At 48.8% G+C, this 18200-nt stretch overlaps 1 protein-coding gene across 5 annotated transcripts in view; it reads right to left on the bottom strand.

The window, feature by feature from the left end:
- Positions 1-1646: 1646 nt before the first annotated feature.
- Positions 1647-18200, bottom strand: part of NGEF (neuronal guanine nucleotide exchange factor) — a 49443-nt gene continuing 32889 nt past the window's right edge. For all 5 annotated transcript variants that reach the window (XM_057429047.1, XM_057429048.1, XM_057429049.1 and 2 more), the window contains 10 exons: positions 14053-14213; positions 13681-13833; positions 11543-11672; positions 10977-11051; positions 8982-9071; positions 7183-7346; positions 6014-6169; positions 3648-3727; positions 3116-3220; positions 1647-2522 (listed from right to left, as the gene is read on the bottom strand). In XM_057429047.1, coding sequence (XP_057285030.1) covers positions 2350-2522; positions 3116-3220; positions 3648-3727; positions 6014-6169; positions 7183-7346; positions 8982-9071; positions 10977-11051; positions 11543-11672; positions 13681-13833; positions 14053-14213 — 1287 coding nt within the window. In that variant the 3' untranslated portion in view covers positions 1647-2349. The remainder of the gene's footprint in view (positions 2523-3115; positions 3221-3647; positions 3728-6013; positions 6170-7182; positions 7347-8981; positions 9072-10976; positions 11052-11542; positions 11673-13680; positions 13834-14052; positions 14214-18200) is intronic.

The raw sequence follows: 18200 nt of genomic DNA, 5'->3' as shown, positions 1-18200 counted from the left end.
TGGGCCCCAGGCCTGGCCCTGTACAACACTTGAGACCACGGAAACGGAGGCGTGCAGGGCTGGATCTGAGGAGGTAACACTGGATGCCACTCGGTGCCTGAAAACACACAGCCTGTGCCTATGGTTTGGGGTCCTAAAAGGTCACAACAGAGTAAGAGGGGGGCAGAGCAAGTCCCAGGGTCTGGTCGTGGGTCATGGCATGGTGCATGGCAGCCCTGAGCCCTTGTTCCCTGGAGAAATGCAGTGAGGAACCAGCATCCCAGTACCAGGAAACCTGGGTCAGCCCCTCCCCTGGTGAAATAGCTGTTCTGATGGGTAAGGGAGCATTTCTGTGTTAGGAGAAACACCCCAGGCAGGCACTGGGGCAGCAGTGCCTGGGTTGTGCTGGCTGCTGGGCTGTGGAGCTGTACCATCTGCTGTGTGGCAACTTCTCAGGTCATTTTAAGGATTTCCTGGAGCTGGAGCTCCTCTGGGTTTTGCATTAGAGAATTTGTGGTTGCTGTAAGGTCTGGACCCTTGGTTGTACTCAAAAGCTGACTGTAGGGTGCTGTTAGAGGGGAATGTGGGGGGGGGGGGGGGCATGTCTAATTTGGGGGGTCCCCATTAAATAAGCCCAGTGCACCAGGTTAGATTCTGCGGCCCCTTCCTGGTCCCCACCTCTGGGCTGGGCATCAGCAGGGGGCCTGGGGCCCTCTCCCTGGGGTGCTATAGGCAAGCACAGCCCTGCTGTCACTGCTGACCTGGGCACGAGGAGGGATGCCTTCATTCTCCCTTTGCTGCTCTGGTCCCAGCAGGGCTGCAGCCACTCGCCCAGTGCAGAGCTGCCCATCCTAGGACCATGGTGATAGCCCCAGCCCTCCCTCACCTGGCTCTGGCTGCACACCCCATGTGTAACCTGGTCCTGGGTGGCCCAAAGACCAGCCCCAGCCAGAACCAACTCCCTGGTCCCTGCTGCTTTTCCAAGCTGCCATCCCCATGGCTCTGCTCTGTGCATGGCTCTGTTGACAGGCAGCTCTTCTCCGTCCCCTTCTGGAGCACAGCCGTGGCGCTGCAGGAGCGTGGGGCACTGCAGGTCATGGCACCTGCAAGACTCCTTTGCAGTGGTACAGAAAGATGCCGAACAATCCATTTCCCTGATGCATGCTGGCCGCAGCTCAGGACCAGCCTGTAGCCAAGGGGCCCGCTGCTGTGGCCACGTGTGGGACTGTTCATAGCGAGGCTGTTGGACAACAGGTGGCTGCCGTGAGTCTGTCCCCTGGTTGGTCTCAGTGCAATGCCCTGGGCTTCATGCAAGGAAGGAGTGCTGCCTGGCTCTGCGCAGCCTGGCGACGGGGTTGATGTATATACATGGAGGTGTGGCTGTACAGGGAGATGGTGTGCTCTGCCTGTGCAGGCAGCGGCGCGCCGTGGGTTACAAGCATGCAGGCAGCAATCGCTGGGCCTCCCACAGCGTGTGGGACAGCAGCTCCTGGGGTAAGGTCACTCGCCTGCTGCTGGTGCTCCCATGGTGGTGTGCGGGGAAGCGCTGGCACGGCAACCCTGCCCTGTGCCTCTGCAGCAGAGAAGTAGCAGTGACCACAGAGACCACAAGTGCCGGATCAACCAGGAAAGGATGTGGTGCCAGGACCCTGTGGAGGGGCTGAGCCATGGGCAGGGCCTTGATGTGCTCTGAGGCCATTTGGCAGGCAGAGGTGTGGGTCAGGGCTGGTGAGGTTGTGCTGCTGGTGGAGCAGGGCTGGATGTGGAGCATCTAACTGAAGCAGATTGGGGGTCTGCCCATGGGAATTGGCCCAAGTGGCTCCACAAGCAGGACTGCTGGAGTTACTGGGGCTTGCCCCAGCCCGGTGCTGATGGGCTGTATAGAGGTGGTGAGACAGCTCTTCTGCTTCAGCTTTATCCCTGTAAGATGGTGTTTTAGGAGCGACCCAAACTATAAGTCGTGATGAGCTGCAAGTGCTCAAACTGGGCAACATTAATGCTTTTTTATGCTTGTGGCCATGTGCCTTTCCCAGGCAGCCCGAGCCAGCCCCAGCTAGCATGTGTGCAGGGAATGGGGATCAGCCACCCGGCACCTTTGGGCTGTGTCAGCTTGGCTTGTGCTCTCTGCAGCTGTACAGAATGCCTGGGAAAGGGTTATCCAAGCCAGTTCAGAACATAGATCTCTAGGGAAGCATCAGTGCTGCAGGGAGCCCAGGACGTGCAGTCTCTCTGTTCATGGGTGCATGTGCCTGCTCTGGCACAACAGGTCCTGCACCATGGCCCACCACACCATCACCATATCCTCCCAGTTGTGCTTCTGTCCTTTGCCCCTCTCCCAGAGGTGCTGCAGATGTTCAGGGATGCCAGTGGTCATTGGCGGTTCCTGCTGCCCAGTTTTCTCCGCTGGCTGTCATCCGACTTGTGCACCCGGAAACACTCCTTCAAGTTCTGGGCTCGGATTTTGGGGTTCAGGATCTCCTCCCCCATAGAACTGGGGAACCAGCCCCTCTCCTGGTCGTGAAGACGCTCTCCAAATATCCAGCCTGAGCAGAGACAGAGACAGGTATAAATGAGTGGTCCTTGTTCCTATGCTGGGACAGTGGTGCTGGGAAGAGCCTATACAGCTGGCAGTGCTTTCTGGAAGCTGCTCGGAGGCCTGTGCTGGAGTGACCCCAGTTTGTCAATTTGGTCAAGGAAGCCCGCTTGCCTGAGCAGCACTGTGTGGACAGCTAGCTCAAGGGATGCCAGCACAAAGCAGGCACTGCTGCTACTGTGTGCTCCTGGCTGCCCCTCGTGCTGCAGGAGTGGTACCCAGCACACATCCAGTGTGACTGAGTCCACCAGCTACAAGTGTGCCCCAGGGACCAGGACCAGGTGGCTGTGAAGCATCATCAAGGTAAGAACAGGTCTGGGTTACATCTGTGTCAGCCCTGCCATGTCTGACAGCCAGTGCCAGGGTGACTGTGCCAGCACTACCTGGATTTGCTGAGTGTCAGAAGGAGGCAGTAGCTCCCCCCTCCTGCTCTGAGCTTCCTCAGCTGTGATGCCAATGATGGGTCTCTCCCTGCCTGGCCCCTCCTGTCTGCCAAGGGCAAAGCCCACCCTCCCGCAGACGCCCCCATCCTGTCCCTCATACCATCATCTGTCTTGTCCAGGATGTTGAGGACATCAGCCAGTTCCAAGGACAGCTCATCTGGCTGCTGGGCCACGTACGGGTGGACACACTGGATCTGTGGACAGTCTGCCAGGAACAGGGCAAGAGTGAGGGATGGAATGGGATGGATTCTGCTGTAGGACCATGAACTCTGCGAATGGTCCCTCTGGTGTGGTAAGAAACCCCGTGGAAGACAAGGGGTGCCCCAGTCACAGGGACCAGGGAAGCACCTCTGAGGGGAAAGGAGCTGGGTGCGCATCATCACTTCAGTGCCACCCTTGAGTAGCTTGGGTGGGAGGGAGAGCGCTGGTGCAGCCCAGCCTGGGTTGGAGGGGTGCAAGGTCAGGGCCAGGCCCACAGACAAGTGGCTGTGGGCGGTGGGAACACAAGGGGTGCCAGGGACAGTCCAGCTTCAGCAGAGGCCCCAAGCCTGGGGTTGGATTGAGATGAAGGCAGAATAAGGTGCCCTGGTGTAGGGGTGAAGAGCATGTGGCTCCCATGCTGTGTCTCTTACCAACAAGTCTGGATGTAAATGAAACAAACTTGGTTCTGCGGTTCGGGGCCAGTGAGATCATCCAGCGCTTCATCTCACTCCTGCATAGGGATGACAAACCAAATCTGTGAGTATGGGACAGTCATAGGGACCCAGCTCTCCTGCCCAGCCAGCCCTGGGCTCCTAAATTGTTTCTTTCATGGCCAGTTCCTGCCTTCCCCACCCTAGGGTCCTTGACTCCCAGGCAACGCTGAGGCCCACTCTTCTACACGCAGTGGTTGGGATGTCACACATCCCGTGCCCTGGGCTCTGCTGGCTGTCCCCAGAACAGGAAGATCCCACTTTGGGGAGCAGCCTGGCTTCAGAGAGCCAGCAGCAGGGTGGGAGGCCTGGCATCCTCTGGGCTCTAACCAGGGCTGGGTCAATAGGAGCAGCTCTTCCTGCAGAGAAGCAGTTAGAGGTTCATTTATGCTTGGAGCTGCTGTGTGGGAACATTTAAAGGACAGAACTGATGAATTCACTTGCAAATGCTGCAGCACACCAAGGGTACCGCTCAGCTGGCAGCAGATGAGACACAGACCCATGTGAGCATATTCAGCATGCTGCTATGCAAAACCCGGGCCTGCAGCAGGAGGGGGGGGAAGATCCACAGTGCTGGAGAAGCCCCATGCCTGGAGCTCCCTCAGTCCTGCTTGGAAACAGGCAGCTCATCTCCACAGGCTGCAGCTCCTGCTTGGAGAACCAGCAATGCTCCCAGCCCTGCGGGAGCCAGAGCTTTGTACCTTCTCTGATGCGAGTTCTAAAGCCTGAACTTGACACACATCTAAAGCCACAAAAGTGTCTTCTGGGAGGAGAGAGGCCTATAAGGGAGATGTGAAGGACAAGCACTGGCAGGCTGATCTGCAGGGTTGGGAATACCTCGTGCTTCAGGGCTGAAGGGCAATGCCAAGGACCAGAGAGGACACCTGCAGGTCAAGTGCAGCCCCTCATGCCATGGAGACGTGCAGGATGAGGGTGCTGTGCCCTGAGGGATTGGCACCTAGAGATCAAACCAAGTGTCTTGCTGTGCTTGTGGCGCTATCTGCAGGCTGGCCTTGCACACAGTTCCTTGCAGGGCTATTTGGATCCTGCCTGCAGCCTCTGGTTCCTCTCAGCCTGTGCTCCAGTCCTGCCCTTGTGACTAGCTGTGTCCAAATGCACTGTACAGCCCACCCAGGACATCAGCTGCAAGCTGCCTCCATGCAGGTCACCATATGTGCTGGGTCACATACTCACTGCGGCCATCAAGAAGATGGGACAGGATGCAGAAGCACAGAAGTGCCATTGCCTCCCCTGGGCTGGGGCAAACCCTGGCCTGGTTTATCGTTCCCTGCACAGCGAAGTCTCACAGACGTCACATGTGCGCTTGCCCTCCATAACATGACTGACATCTCTATTTTCAGTATAGCAAAGCTGCAGTCACATGCCTGGGGAGAAGGTGCAGTTCTCACTCACTGTACTAGGGGGTTGTCTTCCTGATGCTGGTGCTACACTGTGCTGGGGTGTCAGGGTGCAGCCCTGGGCTGTAGCAGGATGTGGTCCTGGCTGGGCCTGGCATTCATTAAGCAATATGGATGTTGAACAACTGATAGCAAAGTAACACCAAGTTTTTAGTGCACATCATCTCTAGTAGCTGTTTAGCTGGTAGTACATGTGCACCTATAATGGCATAGATGCTGTGCCTGGAAAATGCAGGGCTGCTAAGGCTTGAGTCAAAGGTAAGGCTTGTGTTGGTGCAGCTGAATCATTTGCCCAGTCTGAGCTTGTTGGAACCTGAAGTGTAAAATCAGTGAGCCAAGAAATACTGTATCCAAGGAGACAAGGAGGCCCCGCGCAGCAGAAGGGCTGCAAGATCAGCATCGGCTGTGGAAGGTGCTGAGGAAGCAGCCGTTTCTCCCACCTTTGCCTTACAAGCAGGACCCACTTCATAGTGCTGACTGAGTACAGCCTTGATCTTTGGAGTGTACAGCATACGGATGTATGCTTGCTTTTACTTTGTGAATATGAAGTGGTCTATAAATCCATTGAGCTCCTGTGCCAGGGCCGGTTTCTGACCTCTGTCCCACAATGCAAAGTACCCATCCATCCTCCACGCTGGTTGCTACAAATACATTGTACAGGAGGGAAACATGCCTGGTTGACTAGTGCCTGTCAGCGGGAGAGGTCAAAGGTAGCCTTAGGGGAGCCATGTTGGACAGAGAGGTTTGTAGGGCCAGCAGTGGTATCTCTGCCTGCCTGACCCTGGTAAGTGTGGAGAGCTGCTCCCTGTGCCACAGGGTGCTGCCCATGCGTGGGTGTAAAGAGAGGGCATTCCTGAGCTCTGGTGAGTGGGTGACTGTTGTACTCACTGGGATGATGCCTTCAGCATGTAGCTCGCCTCCCGGTCATCTGCGTTCTCCAGCAGCCTCAAGATGAAGACGTTGGCCAAACTCTGCCCCTGGTCTTCTAACTCCTCTACCCGAAGGAGTCCCCGAGGAGCAGAGTCAAACACTTGGTACTTGTCCCTGGGAGAGGATAGAGAGGAGATGAGGAAAAACTGCAGTTATCTCAGGGGACTTTGGCTTCAGCCCCCCAGAACTGCACTGAGGACACGGACCAGGAACCACTTCATGGCAAGAGCAAAATGATGTCCTGGTGCGGGAAGACGTGTGCAGCTATGAAAACCCTCTGCAAAGCAAGAAACCCTCTTCTTGTTCTGCCTTAGGCATCTCCTATGGCCAAATGCTTGCTCTGAGCTCCCTATGTACAAAATGCAGACAGTGCTCCCTCAAAGGGGACTGTGAGGCTTACTTCATTCCTCTTTGTGAAATGCCTCTGTGTTCTCTGGATACAGGCTGCCACAGAAGCAAAATATTTCCAGGCATCAGACACTGCGGCGACATGTTTATTAGAAACATTGGACTGGCAAGATGCTCCCTACCGGTGAGTCTGGTCAGTGCAACAAAGAACACGCTGTTCTCTGGAGCCATCTGTGCGGCTCTGTTTCACCAGAGTGAAACAAGACCTAGTCCTGAGTACAATGATGTTTTCCTCCTCCTGGGGCAGGTTACAGCCTGTCAAATAGAACTGTTAGCTTCAGGCTTAAATGTATACCCCTCCCTGCTGCTCATGTTCTCTAGACTGCTTTCTTAGACGTTTAACTGACTAAATCTGAGCTGTTCTTGAGACAGTGATGAGCCAAAAATCACTTCTTGACAGGAAGACGGGCCTCCTGGGCCAGCCCACCAGCTGTGACTTGTTGCGGCAGAAACTGGTGGATACCTGTTCACTTATCCTGCTGGGAAACCTGGAATCCAAGGTGTTTTTGCCATCAGTTTTTGGTTGGAGAGAGCTGACCCATGAGGAGTCAACTGTACTCAAAACCAAGGAAACTGCTGGAGGGAGATGTACAGGTCAGGCCAGGATGCCTCCCTGTACTTGGGGAACAGGACAGGGACACAGCATCACAGCTTAGATAAACCCATGGGCAAACAGGAATAAGGAAGTGCCCTGTGTACTTCCCAAATTTTGTACTCACCCAGGAATTTGCCGGCAGATTACCAGCAGGTCATTGAAAAGGAACAAGTAGATTTCTCTGAAGAGTTTCTTGGTGCGAAGTGTTCGTGATGTCTTTGGACCATTCATTTGCTGCAGTTCCCCCTGCTTCAGCAGCCAGCGGGAGTGAGAGATGATGGGCACAGACTGGAAGTGAGGAAAGGATGGCAAAGATCAGGAGAACAGCAAAACCCAGTGGGTTTATGTGGTCAACATGCTGAAAAGCAAGAGATGCAAAAGGAAGGGTGGTGAGCTCCCATCACCACAGCTTGCACTGCAGAAGGTGGAGCAGAGCTGCACAGAGAGGGCAGTGCGCTCTGTCATTCACACCGCAGCCTAGCTGAGAGCGTAACAAAACTCAGGGGCATGGCAGGAGCCTGAAAGTGAACAAACACGAAAGGACAGCAATGCTGGAGTGCCAAGTGCTGGATTTAAACACCAGGACCTGCACATGCTGATCTGTCTCTGGGACATCCCCTGTGTCATCACATGGACTGAGCTTTTACAGACATCTATTGTACATACTGGCAATACATGCGTATTGCCTTTCGGCTACAAAACCCCCTAGGTTAATCGGGTCCTTACTCGCTGGGTCTGTTCCAGCTAGGAGGAGATACTGTCCATGCAGCTGCAACAGCACTTCCGCTAGAGTTTTGGCACACACTGTGCTAAAAATAAGAAGTCCAGCACATCTTACATTAGAAGAACACTACACTTGCAGTCAAATGACTGAAATACTGGGAATTATCTATGTAACTGCTGCTGTTTCCATCTTCACTCCATCCCTGTGCTTTTATGTGCACGGTGGCACAGTCTGACTTTCTGCATTCTTGCACTCCTTTCACCAGTGGAGAAGGGTTCCTAAGGCAGAGCTACTCCAGGGATGAACCAGCTCAAGCCTGTCATTACAGCCTCAGCTTTACAGGAGATGAGGGCAGCCTTGTAACTATCCCAGTCTAGAGCTGTCTTGTGGACTGTGGTCTAGCCCTGAGTGGAAAAACAAATTCTTGTTCACCCAGTGTAGCTTTCCAAACAAATGGTCTTGCTTTATTCTGTTTTGTTGGTTTTGCTTCGGTTGTTCAGGTACAGGTTGCTGGGAAGCTAAATATGCTCCTTAAAGTTTGTGAAGCAGATGGATCTGCAAAGCATCTCCATAGTGCTCGAGAAGAGAATTGGCAACTCTATACTCAGCACTGGAGTTTCATGGCATGAATGAGACATGGTCAGACACCCCTAAATATGGACTCGGTCATTCCCTGAGTGGAGCCAAAATGAATCATCAGCAGGTAATTAGAGACTGTACATAGTGCATAAATGCATGGATGAATTAAAATGGCAGGGCAGTCTTTATTTTGGTGTTTTCCAGCTTTAAAGTGTTTTGCTTTGTAAGCTTTCATCTTCCTTCAATGTAATTTGTAATGTGAAATAATAGCTCAGAGTTGACCTGCATTTTGAAGGGAGGTGAGAGGGAAGAGCCAGAACGGAGTGCTGGAGCAGGGGGCACCCACTGTGCTCGGATGGTTTGATGACAGCATGTCAAATCTGCATAGGGGCACAACACATTGGCCTCAGTGCTGCCCCTGACCTCTGCAGCATGTGTGCACTGAGATCACACAGATGGATGCAGCAGCATTCCCTTCAAAGGCTTTGGAGTTGGGACAGTGTGGACCAGGCTACCACTGAACACACACTGAAATAAGGGCAACTAGGCTACTACTGCCATGTATGTCCACACAACAGTTGGAGGGTATTGGTTTGCTTCTCTGCAAAGGGTGTTTATACCTTGATCTTGAATTCCAGTTTCTTCTGGATGCTGATCATCTGCTCTGTTCGGCTCATCTTTCTGACACCTTCATTACATGCTTTCACCACCTGGGATAAAGAGTGTACAAAGATTTGCCTTCACTGGTAAGCAACGATGGACAGCACAGAAAGGCCTGACTGTGACAGGGTAAGTGCCCTGCTGTAACAGGAACTGACCCAGCCAAACTCTTCTGTCAGCACTGTATTTGCATGAAAAAAGGAGTGGAAAACAAACAAAAACAACAATAAAGAAAACCCCTCGCCAAATACGCAGATGGTGTTATAGCTGGCTGGCTATCAGAGGACATGTTAGATGGCTGCATTCGGTTACTGAAACAGAAAGTATTAAGCAATAGTCCGTGTTGCCCAGCACAGGGTATATCACCTTTTCCAGATCCTGACATGCCATGTATCTCATCTTCCTTGTTCCCAACACTTGAACACACACAGTATCTTCTTCAAGAAGAAAATGAAGCCAAAGATCTTAATTTCAAAGATGCAAATGCTGTGGTTCTGCCAAGCAGCACCAGGTGCCAAGGCTATGAAATGTCCCAGCAAGAGACATTCATCATACAGAGCCCAGCTGTGTTCTAAGCACAAATTTTAACTGAAAACCCACAACCAACGTGCGAGCACTACCCTATTGCAGGGACCTTAACCTAGATGCCACTGCCTGTTTCATAAGGAGCAATTCTCTTGAGAACTGGCTAGGTAGAAAAATCACATTGGAGAACAAGTTCCACTTTGTGCTCTGTTTCTGCTACTCAAAACCCACCAGAATATCAGCAATTTAAACTGTGATCAGCTCTTCCCTCTTGAATAGGGATACATACAGGGAAAATAAGCACCAGATGACCTCTGCTGTAATGCCTGTACTTAGCTGGACTTTAGGCATCTAAACTTCCAACACTTACAGATAAGTAACCATGCAAAGGCAGTTAAGAAACTGATCAGGTGAGTCAGCAGCAGCTGAATCTAGAAAGAGCATTTTTCCATCAGCAGTTGTAGTTACCTGCATGTTTCAGGAACAGCTTTCCTCAGGCTTCTGACCAATGGATAAAAACCATTGCTACCAGACGCAAGAGGGATTCTGCAAACACTAACTTAATGCAGAATACTGTTCATTGTAAAGGTCTCTGTCTTTCTCCCTAGCGATCTCCAAAGTGTACGCTTCCTACACTAATCCAGGGAAATCCAGGAGCCTGTTTTTCAGTCAGAAGCTATGACTGTATCCTCAGGTTGATATTCTAGCACAGTTTTTAACTTCAAATACTTCTACTGAACTGCAGGACTTGAGATGTCCCAAGCTTCTGATGAAGAAGGGTTCAAACACTGTTCCATGTGGCTGCCATCTACACGCAGAGACCATTGAGTTATGTAGCTTGGAGGTGGGATTGCCCTGTTTGACCGTGTCAGATGGAAAACATCCCAATGCTTTCCTGTTTCGTGTGCAGCAGTAACTAGCCCAACCGAACAGCTACCTACCAGCTTCAGGGAAGAGGGCTAAAAGCAGGCTTGAGTACTTCATTAAGAAATTGTTATTCTAGGTCAGAGGAAGAAGCGTGCTGCATTGGAGGAAGCCTGACACAGTTGTGCTCTGTTGCCTGATGCGGCTAATTACATCCCTTAGTGAGATCCATCACCTTCAACTATCTGCAAAAAACAATTTGTAATCTTGAATTCTCCAAGGGAAAACATTCTCTCTGCCCTTTCCTACAGCAGAAACATACACATCTGTTGTTAGCAAAGGACTCCTTGTCACTGACATCTGAGTGCTGCTGGATTAGTCTATCTTTGAGAACAAGAAAGGCTTCAGGAAAAAAATATTACTCCTGAAACACAGTGATAGGATTTAAAGAGACAGCTTCAGGAGCTAATGTGGTTTATATGTCTTTTTTTATGGAGGGGAAGGTGGGAGGAATGAACATGATGGTTTCATCTTAATGGCCTTCAGTTTAGCTCATTCAGACTTACTGTTTCCAGCTCTTTATGTGCATCCAGGGCAGTGTTTTCCCTGTCAGACTTCTCTTCTACTTTCTTCAAAATATTCTGCAGGGGAGGAAAAGCTGTGTTAATTCTGATCCCAATTTGACAGCACAGAAACTGTCAAACTAGCCTCTGAGTTATTTCTGGCCATCAGCCTCATTACAGGGTAGGTGACAGAGTACAGTGACTCTCACCTCTTTGTTCCTCTTTCTCATTAAAACCTGGTCCCATCTGACCTTATATCTAAAAGAAATACAGCAGGCAGAATCCTATTTTATATATATAAAAAAGAAAAGAAAAATAGATGGAGCTGGCACTAACAGACAACTCTTGCTCAGTAAAAGCTATGTGGCAAATTCAACACTAGCTTGGGGATGGTCTCTGAGTGAATAAATCTTTTCCATAGTGGTTTATAATGTCTAATTCTGTGGAAAGGCTTCACCCATCTCTAAGTTTGATTGTGGCTGTATCTAAGCCTCATTTACAACTCCTGAAAAGAAAAATGGAGTGATCCAGAAGACTCTCAGAAGAGAGAGAAGAGCACAAATCTCTACCTGCACCAGCAGTTTGAGCCGAGTGATCCTTTGAAACGGCAGAATAAGGAAGGAAGAAAAGGACAGGCCTTTGCACTTAGGATCCAGCTCCAGCTGTGAGATCACTTCTCGGAAAGCTGGCTTGTCCTGCCTGAAAGGAGAGAGAACAAAGGTGTGAGGGCTTTGAGTGCTCCTCTGCCTGAGCCTCTGGTATGTGGCTGGTGACCCAAAAGCAGGTTAGTCCCATACTCAGCATCTGCCTGGCCTCTCCAGTGGGAGAGAAGAGGGGACTCAATGCTTCTAGGTGTACTTTAGTTTAAATCCAGAGTTATTTATAGTGTTGGGGGAGGGAAAAAAATAGACTTTTAATGTAGAAGCCATGGTAGTGTTCACATGTGTTAGCACATCTAGCTCAGCAGCATGCACTGTGTGCGTAGGTGCGTGTGAATGGGGTGTGTGTCCAAGTAGATGAGTCAGAGGCATAATTATACATTTTTACACAGTTGGAACTCTGTGACAAGGTGAAATTTGCTCAGCCATAAGAACAAGACAAGCCACAAAACAGTTCAGGCTTGGCTACTGCTACTCCTGGCTGCTGCTTAGCTGGAGGAAGGACATCATTACCTGGCCTGAGAAGGGCATGGGCCGTACCCTGATGGTTTGGAGCAGATGAGGGTATTGCTGGGCCATGGACACAGCTGTACAGAGCAGCTAAAAGTCCCAGCTGCCATAGTCAAAGTCAATGCTTCCTGGCAACTGCAGGGACCTGAGGAAGACTTACACTGCTGGAGTCCTGGCTAGCAGAAACAGCGCAGATGTGAAGAGATTGCTAACTGTGCAAAACCTGTCTTTACTGTGTGTGACTTGCAGCATCTAGGAGAAGCCATTGTACATGGTTCCTCCTGCTGCAGCAGGTACTTATGTGATGGTGTGGCTCTCCAGAGCCATAGCAGAATGAACCTGAGTGTACCTGAGGAACTGCCAAATGGGGTGAGCTGTGACCACATCTCAGACTTTGAGTTCAACCAAGTGCTGTAGAATTGCTGTGCCAGCTAGGAGCCTGTGGAACAAGTCTATTCTTTTCAGTTTGCTTTTTGTTCTCCTGCAGACAGAAAGAATGCTGCCTTCTAAATTCATATCTAGGAATACCTCTATCTCCAACAGGTCCTTTTCAAGCTCATCTAATCTAGCCTATTGCTGCTTCACTTCTGAGTGTTTAGCTAATGAGTCTAGGCAAACTGTTCATATTCTGCTGCTATATTGCTTGCCTCTGACTGAAGGAAACCCAGTGGTACCCTTCCTTTGGAGACAACAGTTGGGAAAGCACAACAGAGGCCCCTTGAAGTGTTGGGGGTTTTTGTTCCTCAAAAGCTGGGGAGCAGAGAAAGGATAGGATTAGGGTTTGTTACACTCCCCTGAACTAGCTTCTGCTGCAGGCAGGAAATACAGTGCAGTATGCGCAATGGGCTGTCCTGAAAGAATCTAGGACATTGTAACTAAAGAAAAAACAATTCTCCTGCTTGAAGACAAGCTTGGAGGGCACTCTTTGTTTTGAGCTGGGGAAAGACAGTTCCTATGGGATCAAAAGACTTGCTAAGCTTGAAAAATAATGCAAAAATATTTTGCATTTTATCCTCAGGCCTAGGTAGTGTCTGTGCGTGTGACACTAGAACGTGAAGAAAATGCCTTTTTTTTTTACAGCTTTTTTTTTTTTTTTAAAGAAAATTTTGCTCTGAAACACAAAAGAAATCAGAGCTTTGGGAAACTCAAATGCCTTGCTGAGCAGCCTGGGAAAAACACTGGGTGTTCTTTTCATCAGAGATCTGTATTATATTCTTGGGCTTTCAATCTCTTGCCTGTACTTGCAGTTTAAAAATACATCTATTTCACAAGCGTGTGCCCCTGTGTACATCATGAATATTTCCCACAGCTGGAAAACGCTGGCTCTGAATTTACTTGGTATGATACCTGCACACTGTATCACCCCACCCTGGCTATAAACCCTTTTAATTGTGTTTTCTTTTTATAGGTGCAGTGAAAAATCAGTGACGTGGGAAATCTTTTTCTGTACCACCTAATCCTTTCTCACAAATATCAAAATTACAGTGAAATCTCATGCAATTTTGCACAATAATTTAGCATCAAGCACCGGCACTCACAGAAGCTGCTTGTAAGCTCTCTCCTGGTAGGTCTGGTTGGAGACGTAGGTGATGTACACAGAGAAGTGGTTAACTGTATGCTGATAGACAATATCGCACACATCCGAGATGACAATGTTCTCCTCCACCCGCTGCTCGAGGTCCAAAAGGAAGCTAGGTGAGAAACCCGGTGCTCATATTAATTGTGACATGTCTGTTGCAGGGAATTCCCAGAAGAAGGCCTTGAGGTTCAAAGCAAGACATGTATCCGCAGGCTCTTTGAAAAGACAATGAGTAACAGACTGCCCCTGCTCAGCTCCTCCATCCCTCTACAAATGAGGTTAGTTAAAGCAATGCCATTCAGCTGGACTAAAACCCAGCAGCAGTTCTTACCGCTCACTAACAGCCATGACATCCAGGACATTGGAGAAGAGGATGTGTGCTTCAGAAGGGTGTAAGATTTTTTTCAGACGTTCATTCTCCATGAAGTGAGACACCAAAAGATTCAGGCTCTTGTAATAGGAGGCTTCGGAAGTAACCAGCTCAAACATGGCCTGGGGGAGAATTCCAGAGGAAATCAACAGGTACCTTCTATAGTAGAACAGTGCTAATGAGAACATCAGTCATGGACCTTGCACCCATCCGCCAAGCTCAGACTACAGGGAGAGGTAAGCCCACAATGGCATTTGTCATGTGTTACACAGGATAGTGACTTGAATGGGGAAGATTTCCTCCTTCAACCATCAGCTTGGGCTGTTTCTGTCTCTCCTAAGTTGTTAGACCCCATTTCCTCCACTGAATCTCTCCAGCAGAATTATCTTTCTTTCTCATTGTATATAAGCAGTCTGATTTTGTGCACATGCATGCATATGAGGGCTCCATGGGCTCCCTCCTTCCTCCCTAGTGTCACTTAATCTTGACTTGAAGCTGCTCCAGGCACCAGCGCTCTCTATGTCCACTTGTCGCAGTCCTGCACTTCCATCTCCTTTTAGGGGAGGTCCCCTGACAGCCCCCATACACCCTCTAGCACCCTGCTGATCATGAGAGCACTGGCTTGTTGCTCTGCTCACTGTGGCTGGTTGTGCTACCCAGGAGGGGTCTCCTTGCACCATCTACACCCTTTGTTTTACCAAAGCCATGTTGTATGGGCTGGGATGTACAGCCCCCAGCACACTGCAGTCGCAGTGTGCGATGTGCTCCTTTCAGGAGCGCTAATACAAATAAACAGCCGTGGTGCTCCAAGGCCCTGTGTCTTTTCTGACTCAAAGGAATTGTCCAAGTAAGGCTCCCCAGTCAACCCTGGCCACATACTTTTCTGCCCCAATCACCAAGGACTGGGACAAGACACACAAGTCCCTAACTATTACCGTAAGTCATAAACAATCTCTGAGTATTCAGCCCTTACTTCTCCTGTTAGAAAACTGGAGCAAAGCCTGGCTTCCTCAGGCCAGGGAAGTGGCCAGGGGAAGAAGAAAGACAAACTGGTGGTTTGGGTCAGAGATAAACAATTTAATGAGATGAGGATAAAAAGCCTTCTGCCTGCAGCAGGTGCCACAGGGTCACTCTACTATTGCCACGCAGAGGTCCCTTAATCTCCAGGCAAGTCTTTGTTGTCTTTTCTCAGAGCTAGATGAGCAAGGTGATTATTTACACAACTACTCAATCTGTTAGTTGAAGTAAGACTAACTGAAGATTAACAAGGGCTTCAAAACAGTGAAAAATCATTAGATCCTATCTCAGATATCTCTTGATGAAGATGTGTCTTGGGCTTCTTGTCCCAGGACTGGCCCATGCTGCCGCTGCTAAAGAGGAACCTTTTGGTAGCTCAGTGAAAGTCTCACTTCTTTGAACCCAAAGTCGCTTTGACCCTTGAGCCTAAGCTCCCCTATGCCTGTAGCTCCCCTGCTACTCCTCAGTGAGGGTGGCAGGGTGCGTGTCCCTGAGCTCTGCTAGCTCTCAGAGGTGGCAGGGGTTCAGCTAGAGCTGAGGAGATCAGTGGAGCAGCAGGTACATGCAGTATTTTCTGTGTTGTGAATATGGAAAAATATCTTCCAAATCAGTTGTTCTTTTTTGGTGGGTTTTTGTTTGTTTATGGTTTTAGTGGGGTGTGAGGATTTTTTCTGGTTTGTATTTTTCATTTTAAATAAATGATTTGAACTCTCCTGATCAGTTTTTGGCCTTTTGCTGGAAATACTGCTATGTATCACAGAAGAACCTGAGGTACAGAGACCTGGTTATATTCCTGACACATTCCTGGGTTATATGACACCGCACTGCAATTCAAGATCTGCCTGTTTGGAGAAATTAATTTGCGTGTATTTGCTGTTTACCTTGGTGGGGGATGCTTGATCTGCATGGTCATGTGCAGAGTGCAAGGTGTACTAAGAAATAATGAAAATGGTAGTAAAAACATCGATGCACAGGGTTCTGATTTAAAGGAGATCTTAGGAAAGTACAGAGCATCTCCACTGATTGGGACAAGCTTCTGTAAGTGTTCACAGCATGTGAAAGGCACAGGTTTCTGAATTTACTTTGGAGATCCAACTGGTCCTTTGCAGGCCCAAATCCCCTACTTCATGCAGCCCAGACTGCTGTCTCCCTTTTGAATGGTAAGCATGAGCTGCAAACCTCGTAAACTGGCACCAAATATCCAACCTTGCGATGTGATGATGTGATCACTGTGGAATAACTGAGCTTTGCTAGCTTGAAGTAGTTGCTATTAAAAAGAATACAAGCTTCTGGTCTCTGCAAAAATAATTAGGAAAAAAAAAAAAAGAACTAAATGTCAACTGATGTAATACTGCCTTCCTTAGCCTACAAGTAGTCTGAAGCTGTCTCTTGGAAACGTGACTAACACTGATCCATCAGCCCTCTAGGTCATTACCTTCATGAAATCTCATAATCTCCCATACTAATAATTTTTATTGCTTATGTTTTGGCAGGCAGGCTGAGAAAGGACAAGAGAAGTGAAGCCTATGGAAGAAGGAAACGTAGGAGATAAAAAAGGAGAAAAATTAAGAGTCACCAAAGACAAGAGTAAGTCATCATATGAGCTTAATTCCCTTGAGACACTACTGTGTTTTACTTCATAGATTGGAAGTAACTCTTCCAAATGGCTCTGTAAACCACTTTCTTCATGTAAACCACCAGGCAAGAAGGGAGTATTCTGGTCTAGTCTAGGAGGGATGTTGTTCTGATGCCACAGCATTGCCTGTGACCAGCTCTCAGACCTGGTTGCCTTCACAGGGCCAGTGCGACATCCACCTGCTAGATATGGCCATGTCACCGCTGTGCACAACCAGGTTTAAGTCCCTCTTTTGCTCCAACAAAGAATATTTTCAGAGCAGCAGCTCTCTGATTTAAATTCACACCATGACACATGGTGCAGATCAGTCTGTTTCTGCCCCTTTTTATAACACCAAAGAGACCTGAATCCACATAATCCCTGGTAAAAGCTTTATCAAAGCTCATACATTTTAGCAAAAATGGTTCAGTTCAAAGACTGAGAATACTTTACTTTGCTAAACTATTTTTATTAATAAGTTGTTTTGGCCGAGTTCCACTGAGCTCAGAATCTCCTAAAACATAAGGTGAACACAGTGTAGGAAAATCAATACAGTTGACAAGAAGAAAAGGACAAAATGAAGAAACTAGATGGAAATTAAACAATGATAAACTGAAAGGTAGAGAACTGAACTGGGAAAGAGGGAAAAACCAGACACTCCACAAAAAAGTTCATGCTGAAAGAAGTTTCACTGAGTGTTGTTTCTTCTAATCTCTGGACCACGACCTTTTCAGAGCCTAGTGCTTTGGTGATGGAATTTCTTTTAACATAACCCACATTTAATCCAGGGAGTGTGTGTTTTCTCTAGTCACTTGTTCATCCTGCTACACACGTTGCCTGTCATTTCCTCCACGTTGACTCCATGTCAGAACCCAAAGAACATTTCTTTTGCCTTGCTCATTATTAAATTTTCTATTAAATTAAAAGAAAGCCCTTGGTGATGCACCTTTTGCTGTGTTTGATGCTCAACAGATGTCCAGATAATTAAAACTTGCCTATCAATGACTTAGAAATCTCTATTTCTATCCCAGTAGCACACCATTTTCGTATTGACCTCTGTGGTCTGTAACTGCCTTCTTTTTTTGTTCTTCCTTTTTTCTGCATTTGTATCCACATTTTCTGTGACACTTCCAGTTTTACATCTTGCTACTCTCACATTCATTTCAGATGAAAAAGGCTGGTGTTGCAGAGGCCACCGATGCCTGAATTCTGTTTGAATTCCCGGGGCTAATGGGCCATGCTGCAACATATTTTTGCTGAAATTGCTGGGAGATAGAAGTGTTTTGGGTTTTTTGGCTGGTTGGTTGGTGGGGTTTTTTGTTTGGTTTGGGTTTTTTCCCCTCCTTGTTTGGGTGGGTTCTTTTTGTTTTGTTCTGTTTTGGTTTGTTTCCTGAAACTCCATATTCCAGCTTATTTGCTGCAGTGGGGACAATGACAAATTGCCTTCCATGACACTTTTCAAGCATCCATTGCTCTT

Source organism: Pezoporus wallicus, unplaced genomic scaffold (assembly GCF_028554395.1).
Source record: "Pezoporus wallicus isolate ANWC-B61680 ecotype Strahan unplaced genomic scaffold, APGP_CSIRO_Pwel_v1 contig_593, whole genome shotgun sequence".
Lineage (NCBI taxonomy): Eukaryota > Metazoa > Chordata > Aves > Psittaciformes > Psittacidae > Pezoporus > Pezoporus wallicus.
Note: the sequence above shows the minus strand (reverse complement) of the source record. Positions and strands in the feature narration are given on the sequence as shown.